The sequence below is a fragment of the Stegostoma tigrinum genome, chromosome 1 (assembly GCF_030684315.1).
Source record: "Stegostoma tigrinum isolate sSteTig4 chromosome 1, sSteTig4.hap1, whole genome shotgun sequence".
NCBI lineage: Eukaryota > Metazoa > Chordata > Chondrichthyes > Orectolobiformes > Stegostomatidae > Stegostoma > Stegostoma tigrinum.
In genome coordinates, this window is record NC_081354.1 from 69,329,653 (window position 1) to 69,345,253 (window position 15,601).

The 15,601-nt window shown below is 40.7% G+C and overlaps 1 protein-coding gene across 4 annotated transcripts in view; it reads right to left on the reverse strand.

Moving 5' to 3' along the window:
• Positions 1 to 15,601, reverse strand: part of prdm5 (PR domain containing 5) — a 295,357-nt gene that overhangs the window by 120,104 nt on the left and 159,652 nt on the right. For all 4 annotated transcript variants that reach the window (XM_048563583.1, XM_048563497.1, XM_048563403.1 and 1 more), the window contains one exon: positions 14,118 to 14,278. In XM_048563583.1, the coding sequence (XP_048419540.1) occupies positions 14,118 to 14,278 (161 nt within the window). The remainder of the gene's footprint in view (positions 1 to 14,117; positions 14,279 to 15,601) is intronic.

A 15,601-nucleotide genomic window follows, 5' to 3' on the forward strand; every position in this document is an offset into this window, starting at 1 on the left:
CCACACCTCCTCCCTCGCCCCTATTTCAGGCCCCAAGATGACCTTCCATATCAAGCAGATGTTCACCTGCACATCTGCCAATGTGGTATATTGTATCCATTGCACTCAGTGTGGCTTCCTCTACATTGGGGAAACCAAGCGGAGGCTTGGGGACCGCTTTGCAGAACACCTCCGCTCGGTTCGCAACAAACAACTGCACCTCCCAGTCGTGAACCATTTCAACTCCCCCTTCCATTCCTCAGACGGCATGTCAATCATGGGCCTCCTGCAGTGCCACAATGATGCCACCCAAGGGTTGTAGGGAACAGCAACTCATATTCCGCTTGGAAACCCTGCAGCCCAATGGTATCAATGTGGACTTCACAAGCTTCAAAATCTCCCCTTCCCCCACTGCATCCCAAAACCAGCCCAGTTCTTCCCATCCCCCCACCACATCCCAAAGCCCGCCCAGCTCATCCCCTCCCCCCACTGCATACTAAAACCAGCCCATCTCTGCTTCCCTATCCTGTTCTTCCTCTCACCCATCCCTTCCTCCCACTTCAAGCCACACCTCCATTTCCTACCTACCACCTCATCCGCCTCCTTGACCTGTCCATCTTCCCTGGACTGACCTATCCCCTCCCTACCTCCTCACCTATACTCTCCTCTCTACCTATCTTCTTTTTTCTCCATCTTTCGTCCGCCTCCCCCTCTCTCCCTATTTATTCCAGTTCCCTCTCCCCATCCCCCGCTCTGATGAAGGGTCTAGGCCCAAAACATCAGCTTTTGTGCTCCTGAGATGCTACTTGGCCTGCTGTGTTCCTCCAGCTCTACACTTTCTTATCTTGGCAAGAAGAATGGGCCAGGTTTCTGCTCTGACCAACAGTTACTATTTATTACAAGTATTTAGATTCTAGCAATAGACAAACAATTACAAACCATCAGCAAATAACATTTCAAATTGAGACTCGAATTCCTCATAACCCCTGCACATTGACAGATAGACAGGCATACAAACAAGGAATTTTTTAAAAGTCATAAACAGAGAGGATAAACCATATAGACAGTTCTATCATCTTTGTCCCCAAATCCTGCTGAATTGGTTCTTGCTGATCCAAAAGTTTCTTCCTGGGCTTCCCTTTTATGAATGCTTCTCCTAGTTTGCAAGAGGCACAAGGAGGCTAGTTCACTTGTAAAATGTCTCTGATTTATCTAATAAAAGTCAGACTTTACAAAAACTGTGAAGGAAAGATTAATGCATTGGCTTCAGGTTTATAGCGAGATTTGATTGAAGAGAATAAGGAACTGCTTCTGAACCAGTGGCAATCAAATCCCTGCTCTGTATCTTGTTCTCTGACCTAAATTGTTCATTACCTGACAACAAATCACAGAGTTGCTGGCAGGCAAAATGCTTTTACCATCCTTTCCACCAGTAGTATATTGGCCAATCAGTTTCTTGTTGCCACCCAGCTGCCTCCATGCATAAATTCATCTGTAACTACTTTAATTGCTGCTTGTAAAAACAGGTAATTATGAGGCTTGCCCTAGGTTACTTGGTTTTCAAAACATGGAGCTGTCCTTTCAAATAACTGGCTTTAAAAGTTATAGAAGATATAAAAGATTTAAAGTCTTTCAGGCAGGGGAATAAAACAACTTTGAGATTTGTAGAATTGAAAAACTTACAAGTAAGATTAATAAATGATCATAATAGGAAGAAATAGTACAGAAATAATATTGTGAGGAAGATTTAGTTGATAGATTACAGCCAACACATATTGGACATCTTGGAGAAAATGGTTCTTCGTATAGAAACAGGATCCACTCATTTCTTAAAATGCAAATACCTGGAAGATACAGGGTAGACCTCAAGACAGGCTGAATCTTACCAGAAATAAGCTAAGCGTCATTTTTGGTGATTCTCATGGAGTGTGTCTCTCTGCGAGATCTAATGCATTATATGGTGCTATCATCGCACACTCACCTCAATAACTGATTGCCAAGGAGTTATGTCACCTGTCACATCTTATTCTCCCACTCGCCGTGGGCAGAGATTTACCATTGCAGTGATATTCTGGGATCCCTGGTGCTAACAGCATCTTTGAGTCCCAAACACATGCTTGGCAAGAATTGGTAGTCCAAAGAAGTTGTCCTTCACTGTGCGTATAATAAAACAGCAACCACAAAGCTCAGGGTCCAAAAGTGGCATGGCTGGCAATTTATCTCACACACATCTGTAGCTGTCCTTTTATCGCTGTTTAAGCACCGTAACATGCAATTTATATGCCTTTAGTCACACTACATCTCTCAGCCCTCTCTGAGTCAATGCTACTATTTTCCCAATTCCAAGGATAGCCCAGCATCTTATCGTCGTTTGATCTAAGGCCATCACATACGTTCAAAAGGAGTCAGTTTTATTGGCTAACAGCAAACAGAAAGGAAAATAACCAGCAACTGCATTTGCTTCTTGGAATGGAAACAGACCATTTCTGTCACGCATCAACAGTTTTACAGTTAATGGATGATCATAGCACCCTCCAAAAAGAGAGGAACTGGGCATCAACTGAAGTATCTGACACTGCTGTGCTTCATCAGGCAGACATTAGTGCTCCTCCTGCTCAATGTCCTCTTACTCAATGTTCTCCTACTTCTCCTCAGAAGACTGTTCCTCGTCTCTCAGTTCGTTGGTGTCCATCATGTCCCATCATTTCCTGCTCCAGTTGTGAAGACTGTAGCATAAACAAATGATGTAGTATACCTGTCTGTGCAAACTGCAAGGCTGCCTTGGTCTGATCCAAGCAGTGGAACCACACCTTCAGCAGACCTAACCTCTTACCAACAGGGCGTGGTTTGAAGAATGAGCCGCATTGCATCTATGCTCCACCTCAGTCAAGAGGGTTGTATAACACAATTGTCAGCCACGGTTGCAGAAGACAGCCCATGTCCTCTAGAAATCAGCCTTGCAAGGAACCTGGGCCTTTGAAAGCAGTAGGAGTATGAGGAGTTCGAGGATGTAAGTACCTTGGGAGCTCCCAGTTTAACTGGTGCAGACTTCTAAGATATTGTATCGCACATCATAGATGATTTACACATTGAAGGATTACGACACTTACTACTGATGAACTCAGCTCCATAATGACATGGCCCTCTCAATGTGATGTATGCACTGTCAATCATGGGGGATGTTGGCAAAGCCTACTGCCCGATCTGCAGCACTGACCTTGTCACACGGAGATAACATGAAGCCATGTGATCTGGCACACTGGCATCAGAAACAGTTTTAGTACATTTGATCGGTAGTTTAATGAGAGATCCCCAGTGGATCTGTGGAAGGAGCCAATTTCATAAAATTTCAGAGCAGCAGTTCACCCTGATAGCTACTGGGATAGGATGGTCATTCTCTCTTTCAGGTCATAGGTCATGCTCCTGCAGTCGGCATAGTTCTTTGACATTCTCAGCTTGCAGTGAACACTGTGCCTTGCCCATTTTGAGGAAACTGCATTGAGGTTATAGCCTATAGCCCTCCCATACCTCCTGCTCTTCTTAAAGTGACTTTCAGCTGTGACCTCCTCATGTGAAGGCTGTTTGGGCAGCTGCAGGAGGTTGCTGCTGGCTCTGGACTTGCTGGCATATCTGTTGCTTCTCCATTTATCTGCTCCTAGGTTTTGTCAGAGCAGGAGCAAGGATAACCTCAGATACGGCTGGATCAATCACAGAGATTTCTATCTTCAATAAGTAAACCAGTGACATGGTCTAGACCATGACCAGTATTTGCACCCATTTAACGTTCTGAACTAACTTCACGGAGACCGGTAAGCTACCATCAAGTCACCCTTCATTTACAGGTGGGTAGTACTTGACACTGGTCCAGCTTCCTCAGAGCCAGCTCTCAAAGTAAACAGAGCCTCTGACACTCCTGTTTATATCTGTCAGCCAGGGTTCCCTGCGTGGACCTGATTAATAGCTCCAAACAGGGAACTCCTATTCTGAAGTCCATGTGGCTAACCTCATTACAATCGATACAGTAGACACTATATGCTGCAATTCACATGTACTTTGCTATGTGACTTCATACTTGTGCTCTGCAAGTTAACGATAGATTTTTTTCCCCTTAAAAGCCTCCTGTCACTCAGAATTGGAGCCCATACATTGGGACAGAATAAATCACAGGTAAGCCCACTCCAGATGTGATCACAGCCATTTATCACTTGCAGTTCACATTTAGATAGAGTGAAGTTGGAAAGTAATACTGGTCATGCTTGGCACAATGAGTTGCAGCTCAGCCTAGTAATCAAGTGGCTCCCTCAAACGTCCATGCGCCTTTTTCTCCGGTGCTCCCTTGACAATCCATCAAAATTGAACACCTACATGTTCCCAACACCAACTGGAATTATGAGTCTAACTCTCATCCTAATCTCTAGCTGAACTCTACTGTTTCATCCTGCCCACCATCATGCTCCAAATGACCCCCATCGAGGAGACAGTGTTGCCAACAACACCCCCGTTCCAACGTTATTCCGTGTCTTCCCATGCACTTGTCTCTCCCTTCCTTATATGTTGAATTTCTCACCTTCACAACCCTTATCCCTTATGCATTCCAGGCTGCTGTCTTCAAATCCCAGCGCTGAGATTTCCCCCTTCCCTTCCACAGCAGTGTCCCCTGACAACCCCCCAACTTTCTCTCCATTTACACCCAGGGCAGACCAATGACAAACTTTCACAGGCAGTCTCGACTGGTGAAGTTGGTATGTACCCAATACTAACGCCTGAAGGGAAGGTATGTGCAATTGTTGCCCATGGAACTTCCCCTAGTTGTTAGTGCAGGTATCCAAAATGGTGTTCAGGTGGAGCAGGCAGCAAGCTGCAATTTCCATCCAGTGTGGATAAGAATAGAAAACTGTATAATAATGAAGACAGACTAGCTAATACAATCATGCATGTTAGTACAAGTAATTAGGCATCTCGTCAATCTCACTAGCAAGAATATCATCTTTGAAACATAAAATTCTGGAGCAGAAATAGGCTATTTGTTTATTCAAGTCTGTTATATCATTCAATATGATTTGCATCTACCCAATCTGATCATGTCTTAATGTTCATCACTTGTGTGAGATGCTCCTCACTGGCTGCCTCAACCAGTTTTCCCAAATTTATCACCACTGCCAACATCATTCAGGGGCTGGGAATAGCCTGCCCCAAGATTCAGTTTCAAAGCTGCAGTACAAGAAAGCCTTACAGGCACAAGCAGTGTCCAACTATTATAGTAGAATGCCACATCTTCCAAAACAGAAGTCACTTCCAGAAAATGTACAGAGGTAGAACACAATTGCACAGCAGCAAAAGGTCAGATAGTTACATAGACATGCTGAAGAGGTAGAGCAACCTACAATAATAGATAAATCAAAATACATTCCTAAGGGAAACTGATGATCCAAGCCAATCCTTCTGAAATGAAGTGGTAACACTAATGGGCACCTCATTCATTTTAGGCCTGATATAGCAGCCAGCATCACTGTATCACAAGTATGGATATCACATGTGAAGGGGCACTGTTTACTGCCTAAACACAACAATTACATTGACCTTGAGGTATATCACTTAATATTAAGGGAATGCTACAAGTAACTCAGCAACACAAAGGAAGTAGAACATATATATGTACTTCACATCTAAGAATTTTCACTCAAGCATGAAGGTGCAGCTTCATCGCAACTATTTTCAATTTTTTAAATTATTTGTTTGAGAGGTTTGCGTGCTATTGGCTAGACTAACATTTATTGCTCATTTCTAATTACCTAGCAGGCAGTTAAAAATCAACCACAATGCTGTGGGTCTGGAATCACATGTAGGCCAGACCAGGTACAGACAGCAGATTTCGTTCACTAAATGACATTAGTGAACCAGATTCTTTTATAGGTCAATCAACAATGACTGAACTGTCGCTAATAGATTTGCTTTTTGTCTTTACTGAAGAGAAAATTCTTTGTACTGAATTCAAATTCCAACAATGTGGAATATCAATATGGGATTCAAGCCCTTGTTTTCAGAACGCTAAACTGAGGCTGTGATTGCTAGTGCAGCAACTTTATCACTTAACACTGTCACTACAGAAAACATTCAAATCAGTTACAATTGACAGCAATCAAGTCAAGAAACAGCATTTATACCAAACCTGTTCAAAGACATGCCAGTTGAGTAGCAAATGGTCAAGAAATAGTCAGTTATGGAACCACAAGAAAATGAAATATTAGTTGTTGAATGACTGGCCAAGACATAACCCAAAGAAGATTACATTGGGCTTACAGACTCATGACGGGTCTTCCCAAAAAACGTATTGAGATTATCCATGTTGACATATTATCAACAGGGTGGAAACATGATTACACAGTCCTGGCACAAATGTTTCCTATTCCTATCAACACTGCAGTGAGTTCACATGAAGATGTGACGGAAAAGATAATGAGCAACATGACCCTTTTTCAGCTCACTGGTTAATCTTTCCCTGAATTTATCAGGCAACAACATGGCCTAGTAATCAAGTCATTAGGGCAGACAACAAAAGTCCAAGAGGAATATGTCAATTCTTCAATTTCCAAGGAAGAATTATCAGAGATAATTACTCCATGACAGAAACCATGTTAAGTAGGCAGCAATTCTCAGTGGCATAACTGAAGAAGCGAACACATTGGGTTCACCAGTAAAGCAAACACAGAGAATAAACACAAGCATCCAACGAAATGAACAAGTTCAGAGGCTATATACTTCAACACAACTTGGCTGACAGCTTGAAATTAGAAATTTGCTTGCACCATGTGAAAATGGGCTGTAGATAACTCCGTGGAAGCCACCACCGAGGTCAGATGATCACCTTTCCCAGAGTCAGGTCAAGAAGAAACTGCCTGAGATCTGGAATACTGCAAGGAAGACCGTTCCTGTTTTAACAGAGTAGCCATCTTCCATGAAGGACATGCATGAGATTAAAATCTTCCCAGATGATTGTAATATGGCAATTACCCATTTCAGCAAAGTCCTCTGTGGGAGGAAAATCAAGATCCTACAAAAGACATAATGAGCCAATTTCCATTGAGATAGAAGCTCCTCCAGTTTAAAAATACTGTCAGATCTCACATGCCAATAATAGCAAGTCAAAGTAAGCAGTCCTCAAGGCAAAGCCCTGCCCAGGTTCTAAGTCCAAAGAAAACACATTCTGGAAAAATATAGTGAAACCTGCAGACAGACTGAATTTGTGAAGTATGAGATTTATGGGAGGTGTAGATAATGCTCAATGGAATTATATTCAAAAATGTACTAAAAAGTTACTTACAGGAAAAGAGGAAGAGTTGTTTGGTCATACAGAATTTGAACACTGATAAAAAGAAGATATATTCGTTTGAAGTTTTTCCTCTTGCTCTCGTCAGGAAAACGTGCAAGCATGCTATTTTAAAGACAAAGGAAAGTTTGGGAGGTGACGTACAAGGAAATGCTCTAAAAAGGTTAATTCTGAAGGCTGCATTTAGGTCTACTAAATCAAATGATATTCCAAAGGCTGGGCAGGGGTAAGACAGGAAATGGTGCTGTTGAGGTGTTGTCACTGGATTAGTAATCCAGAAGCCCAGGATAATGTTCTGGGGAACACAAGTTCAAACTCTCACACAATAGCTGATGGAATTTAAATAAAACTCGAGAATCAAAAGCTAGTTTCAGAAATATTAACCCTGACAACTATCATGTATTGTCATAAAAATCCATCAAATGTCCCCTCGAGATGGGAAAGCGTCATTCCTTCAAGTCTGTCATTCATATAACTCCCAATGTGTCGCAACATGGCTGACTCTTAATTATCCTCTGAAACGACCTTGCAAGCTGCTCAGTTCAAGAGCAATTTGCAATGAGCTACCAATGCTAGACTAGCCAGCAATCCCTACATCCAATGAAAGAATAGAACAGCACACCTCTGGATGTCAAGGAACTCTATACCTGATTGCTACTGCAGATTTGCAGCCTGGGCAAAGGCAGCACATCCAGCAGCTCGCTGGAGGGAAACTTCCTGCAAAGTACTGAAATGACTAATAAAATTTGGTAGGTTACAGGAGAAGGCTGAAGCTATGAAGAATGAACACCTAAGCCATGGCTGACAGTCCAGAAAGTGTAAATTCAATGCCAAGGAACATGGAAGGTCCAGCACCTATTTACAAAGGGCATTACACTCAGCTTAGAGCTCAACCTTCACCTTTGCAGACTATGCCATGGCGTACAGTCTGATGGCTGATGGCCAACCAGTGCTAGTGCTCAAAGAAGCTTGTAGAATATCATTGTAGTCTAGGAATTACAGATTGCAAGGATCATTGAGCTGCATCCAAGGGAGTGGGAGTAACTCCATGGAAAATGAATCCACTGTCTTCCCTCAGGATTGCAGCATTCAACTTTTGGATTTTGTCAGAAGTCTGTTTTAAATACTCCTTGTATAATGTAAAATGTTTGTGTTTTGAAACCTGTGTGTTTAATAAGGTTTGATCCTTTTGTGAATATGTTCACTGACTAAACAACATAATAAACAAATAGCAAAAGTAAAACCCATGGTCTTTCAAGCCTGATTTCACCCTGGGATTTTGGTTGTCCAGTATTACCATCAGCTGGGATCATAATAAAACTAAATATCAGATCTCCAATGCTTCAAACTTATACATAAGTATGTACATTGTATTAAAACAAAACAAATACTTTTTCAGAAAATGCGTCACAACCAAAATTATTTACATTATTAATTCTATTTAAAAGAACTTGATTTACTTTGTTGTCAAATCATTACCACTATCCAGTTACAAAAGCACAGATTTGAAAACAAGCCCTGCAGTTTTCACTTTTAGAAATATGTTGGATCCAATTCTGTTTTCAATAAAGTCAATTTTTAATCATGATTGACATTTAAGATTTTGTTTTGTCTAAGATTGCACATTCCTGTTTGTGTTCTCCGGGTGAGTACAGAGGATTTGTTAATATGCAGAAATAACTGCCATAAAATCTAATAAAATCTAACCTCATTTAGTATTGAAATACTTCAGGCAATCAACAAGTTACACACATGAAAAGCTGTACCTGATAATTAAGCCTTGACTGGTGCCAATAGGTCTTACACCATGCAATAACATTCGTAATCTGGGCTTGGAATTATCAATACATCAGGCTTATTTATTCACCGAAAACCAACTAAATCAATATGAAAGGTTGAGGAATGTCAAGTGCATATTCTGTCCAGCACAAATCAATTTTCTGTGATCTTATGCGCTGGTTTGAAAGATTGTCCTCCTCCTAGAGACCCAGGTTGAATTAATCACCCTCATAAGTTTCCACTCACTCTACCTGTTCATGGGTCTTGAAGAAAGCTCCTAAAATTACTCACCATGTTTTAGGCGTAAAAGCACTAACAGACATCTTTTAAAAGCTTTTAAGTATTGAAGAAGTATTCACTTTACTAGAAAACAGACAGCTGTATTCCAATGAAATAAGCAGATGCTCCTGTACAGATTTTAGAAGTTCTTTTCAGTTTTTTTTAAGAAATAAGACACTCACATGTAATGGATTAGTAACTATTAATAAAGCTGCACCAAGTATCTGGACTTAAATATACTGAAGAATAATTCTTAATAATTTTTTGTTTCTGGCAAGAAACAAAATCAGTTAGTTTTAAAGTGCTGCCTGATTGCATGGGGTCATGCAAGATTTTACACCTGGTAACATGAAAATGTTTGGGCAGAATCTTGGGCAAACATTTCAATTCAGAAAACTTGCTCAATTTTTGGGTGTCATTTAAAGCTACATTGTTAACCAATTGCAAAATGGAAAGTTTACTAGAAGGGCCGGTTAAATGACGTTCGTGGCTTAAATTAAGGGACTAAGTAGGTAAAATTATTCAGATATCATTCTTTTAGATAGGTGCTGTGCATCCTCTTCTCTGGCAGCCTTTCAGGACCAAGGATGAGCTGGTTTCCTGAGTTTTGAAATGGTTCGTAAATTCTCTGCACATTCTAACTCGTGTAGAGCAGTGGTGTCTAGAGGGTGAGTCAGTGGAATTGTTTCCTAGCCGTGTGCACATCACACAACAGCTAAACAACATTGCTGTATATTTCCAAACAACTCAGAGAAGCAGGCTTGGTGAAGATCGAGAGAGAGCAGGCCACATCACTGAGAAGAACAGGGAATGAAAGAATGGGTGGCCAGCAGCCAGACAGAGCTAAACTCACTGGAGTCGACTGGAACAGCATCTTGTCATACTACCAAGAAAGTAGTTAGCTATATTGGGAGTCTCGCTAAGCATTTAAGCTCTTTGCTATTCCTAACTTTCAGCAAAGTGCATAAATTAGTGATATAGTTAATAAAAAATATACAAAAGGTAATATAATCGAACAATGTAATTAAATGATTAAAAGCTATTAACAATGGCATCTCAAGTGCTGTGTCAAGGCTTGAGCATGTAGAAGGTCCTGGAAGCCACTGCAGTCCATTGGGTAGACTGTGTTTAAGGTCTGAACGGGTTTGGCTCAAAGCTTATGAGCTAGAGGCTGAACTACAGATGGTGATGCATCAGGGAGAGAAAAGATACCTAGATGTTTTTGTACCAGGACACTGTCATGCCACTTATGATCGTGTCCTCTGATTTGGTCAGTGGTCAGGGATAGGAGGGCAGGAATCCAGAAGGCAGGAGTGTCAACGTCTGCAATGATCCAATAAATTTGAGGTTCTTTCTTTTGTTTGGATGAGGGCTTCAGTGAAGATGCACAAACTGATCTGGAAACATGGTATATGAAGCCATTCAATTTGGGGCTGTAAACAAGTAATGTCTAGTAGCTGATGTTGGTCGACTGAAGGGGACAGAAATCATTCTCTGTAGCAAAGAGCTTGAGCCCACATGGATGTTTTGGCTATCGCTTGCCAGAGTTTAAACATCTGCTCTGGGAAGGAAAGGAATCTTCAGTAGAAGGGAAGTTGTGCATAAAGAACATGAGCAGCTTGGTATTCAAATGAAAAGCAGAACCTTGAAAATTATAATCTTTCAATTATTATCTAAATTGCATGCAAATTGGCATAGGTACATAAATTAACAAGATGAATACATGGCTCAAAATCTGGTGTGGAAGTAGTGAGTTCCAGATTGTGAGCCACTAATACCAGTACCAGGGAATATGGCAGCTGTACCATTGGAATACTGCACCACTCTGGTGCCATTATTCTTGCCAACTGGATAACTGTTGCAGTCGATAAGGTTTAGTATTAAAGAGTGGGGACAAGGGAACAAAAGTAGAAACATGGTGAATCAAAGGGTAGAGACAAGGTAAGAAAGGAAAGTAGGAACATGGGAAATGAGGGCTTTAGAATGGCAAGAAGGAGCAAGAGAAAACCAGTATATAGCAACAATCAAGACTGGATGTTACAAAGATAATAAAAATATAAGACTAAAGGCTCCACACTTGAACATGTGTAGAATACATAAAAATGTAAACAAATTGGTAATGCATGTAGAGGTAAAAAAACATGATTTGCTAGCCGTGACATTAACATGGCCTCAGCTGACAACTGAATAATGAGGAATATTTGACTTTTAAGAAAAATAGGAAGAGGTGAATGGTTAGCATTCTTAATCGTGGATGGCATTTGTACAATAGTCAGAACTGATCTTGGATCAGTAGATCAGAATATACAGTCAGTATGGGTGGAGATAAGGAATACCTGGGGAAAGAAGTTACAACTGCAAATGGTCCACAGGCCCTATATCAGTAACCACACTATGGGACAAAGCATACAAAAAATAATATTGGGTGTCTGAAGAAATGGGGCTGCAACAGTAATAGGTGACATTTGTCAGTGTATTAACTAGAAAAATCAGACTGGCAGTAATAGCCTGGATGAATATTCCTATTTTATAGAATGCTACCAAGTTAGTTCCTCAGAGCAGGACACAAGATCTTTCAAATCGATTAGGATGAAAAGCAGCCCAACAGCAGGACCCAAGCCAATATCCCTAACAATGGGGGACAATTCACATTAAAAACTATATCACTCGGCTTGTCACCAGCATTCCAAAGCAGCTGCTCTACTTAGAACTCAGCTATGGAAGAAAAATCCCAAGAGGATAATGGAAACACTTTAAGGATTTTCTCAAACCATCCCAAAGAAGCCAAAAATGTCAACTTGTGACCCTTCTGGATTCTGATCAACTAAAACGGAGGAAGTTCATTCAGGAGAGCACTAAACAAGCAAACACATATCCAATAGAGTAGAAGCAGAAGTAGCCCATTTTGTCCCTCGAGCATGTTTTGCCATTATTAAGAGTATGGCCAATGTGTTTTTGCTTCAAATTCCACGTTGCCATCGACTTCAAACAACTCCTGATCTCCCCACCTCTGTCATGAAAATAGTCACAGATGACGCCCCATTGCCTACAGAGGCAAAGAATTTCAAAATCGCACAACCCTCAGAGAGAAAAGAAATCCTCACCTCTATCTCGAAAAGATGACCCTGAATTTTAAAACAGCATTCCCTGGTTCTGAAATCACCCACACAATTTCCATATTCATCTTTTTAAAGGCCATTCGAGCTTTCACAAATTTCAATCAAGTACCCCTCAGTCTTCTAAGCTCCAGTGAAAACAAGCCCAGTCTGTCCAACCTATCTCCATAAGACAGCCTGTTCATTCTAGGTTTCAATCTAATAAGTCCTCCTTTGAGCCACCTCTAATGCATTCAGCTCTTGCTTAAGTAAGGAAACCAAAACTGCATGCAGTATTCAGTTCATCGTGTAATGATTGATAGCCATTTTTAAAATTCATTCATGGGATATGGGCATCACCGGCCAGTATTTATTTTCCCTCCCTAATTGCCCAGAGGGCAGTTAGGAGTTAACCACATTTGCTGTGGGTCTGGTGTCACACATAGGCCAGCCCAGGTAAGGATGGCAGTTTCCTTCCCTAAAGGACATTAGTGAACCAGATGAGTTACTTTTTTCCAGACAATTGACAATTGTCATCCCTAGACTCTTAATTCCAGATATTTTCTATTGAATTCAAACTCCACCATTTGCCATGGCAAGATTTAAACCTAGGTCTCTGGCTTAACGGTCGAGTGATAATACCACTAAGCCATCACCTCCTTTCTTAATTAAGTGCCATACTTGTATACTAACATTTTTGTTATAATTTCTCTGCAGCTCAGATATCTCTTGTCATTCTCTATCTATATAATGTTTTTTTTAATTCTTTCTGCCAAAGTGAACAATTTCACATTTTCCCACATTATATTCTATGTGCCCTATTCAATTTATCAAACCCCATCTGCAATTTCCTAACGTCTTTTTTGCAATGTGCTTTCTCATTCTTTTTGTGTCATCATTTAGCTGTAATGCCTTCCCTTCCTTTATTAAGTCATTGACGTAACTTGTAAAATGCTGAGGCCCCAGCACAGACCCTTGCAGGACTCCATTTGTCAGACCCTGCCAAATACAGAGATACATTTATGTGTTTTTTTTAAATTAGCCATCCAAATTGTATCTTTGTTAACATTTAATCACCTATACCACAAGTTTTTATTATCCATAATAATGCATCACGGGCTCCTTGGCAAATGCCTTTTTGAAAATCCAAGTGTATTATTTCTACAGAATCATATCCCATTATCCATAAGATATAAGACCATAAAACGTAGGATCAAAAGTAGGACATTTGTCCTATTGAGTCTGTTCCACCACTTAATGAGATCATGGCTGATCCAATAATCCTCAGTTCCACTTTCCTGTCTTTTCCCCATAATATTTGATTCCTTAACTTCTTAAAAATCGGTTTCTTCCTTGAAAACGCTCAATGACCTAGCCTCTATAGCCATCTGCAGTCCCAATGTATTCACCCAATGGACAGCGGGGTACTTACTGTACAGGACATGATACAAAAAGCAGACATTTGCTGTTACCCAGTAGGGCGGGGAGGATTATGTCTACAAAAGAATATTGCCTGACCAAAGGACCAAGAGTCAAAAAAAGATAGGCTCACTAACAGTCACTTCCCTGCCTCTATTTCAGATTACCAGCATTCAAAGAATTACTTGCTTTGTCTTTACGAAACAATACTAACACAATTACTCAAAAATGTCACATACCTTTTTATGACTCTTTAGTACAGAGGGAGTCACAAAGGCTTTGTCACATAGATCACACTTATATTTCTTGTGCCCATCATGCACCACTTGAATGTGAACATTTAAAGTGTCCTTCCTCTTGAACGTGGCATCACAGTGATCACATTTGAAAGTTCGTTCACCTGGATGACAGTAAGAAAGATAACTTGTTACATTCCATGTTAACAATAAACATGTTTATCAGTTGATCCAGGAAAAGAGGAAGAGTTAGAATCATAAAGAAGAATAAAGAATCAGAAGGCAAAACTTGTATTTATAGAGCGATCAACATGCCATTTGGATACCGCAAATACTTCTCTGCAAGTCGATTACTTCTGAAGTAGAAAAATTACATCGATTCACACAAAGTAAAGCTGCACACTCAGCAAATGATATTCCTTTAAATGCTTCTAAACTATTCACCTCAAGTACTCCCTGAAGTACGTAGTGAGTTCCATATCCTCAATATTCGCTTGGAAAAGAAGAAGATTCTTTTGCATTCCTTCTGGGAGTTGTTGACAACTATCATTCGTTGATGCCCTCCATTTCTGCACTGCTACACAAGCAGAAACAAATTTTGTGTCTATGTGCCTCAAATCTCTCAACTTTTAAAGACTTCTCCTAGGTCATTCCTCAGCCTTCCCTTTTCGAGGAAAAAAAAGTAGTTCGTTCATCCTCTTCTGATTAGTATCATTTTGCACACAAACATGCAAAATAGAAGCAGAATTGACAATTTGGGGGTTGGAGTATAAGAGCAGGAAAGTCTTACTCCAAATGTACAGGTGGTGCAACGACATCTGGGATACTGTGAACAGTTCTGGTCCCCTTAAGGAAGTGTACCATTTCATTGGAGGCAGTTCAGAGAAGGTTCACTGGGGTGATCCCTGGTATGGAGGGACTGTCTTATGAACAAAGGTTAAGCAGGTTGAGATTCTACTCACTGGAGTTTAGAAGAATGAGAGGTGATCTCTTTGAAACATGTAGGACTCTTAAGGGGGTTGACAGGGTAAATACAGAGAGGATGCTACCCCTCATGGGAGAGTCTAGAACAAGACAGCATAGCCTCAGAATAAAGGGGTGTCAATTTAAGACTAAATGAGGGGTAATTTCTTCTCTCAAAGGTTTATGAATCTTTAAAACTCCTTGCCACAGAGAGTTGTTGGGACAGAGACCTTGTGTATATTTAAGGCCGAGATGGATGGATTCTTGATCAATAGGGTAATCAAGGGTTATGGAGAAAATGCAGGAAAATGGATGTGAGGCATTTCAGACTAATCATGATCCTATTGAATGGTGGAATATGTTAGAGTGGTTGAACAACCTATTCCGGTTCTGATATTTTTATGGCCTTTTTTGTTGTATCTTTTGGCCCTTTGGGACTGTCTTTTCTTTCTTTAAGAGTATGGCTGATATATTTAGGTTTGAATTCCACATTCCCATATACCCCTGATAACTCTTGATTCTCC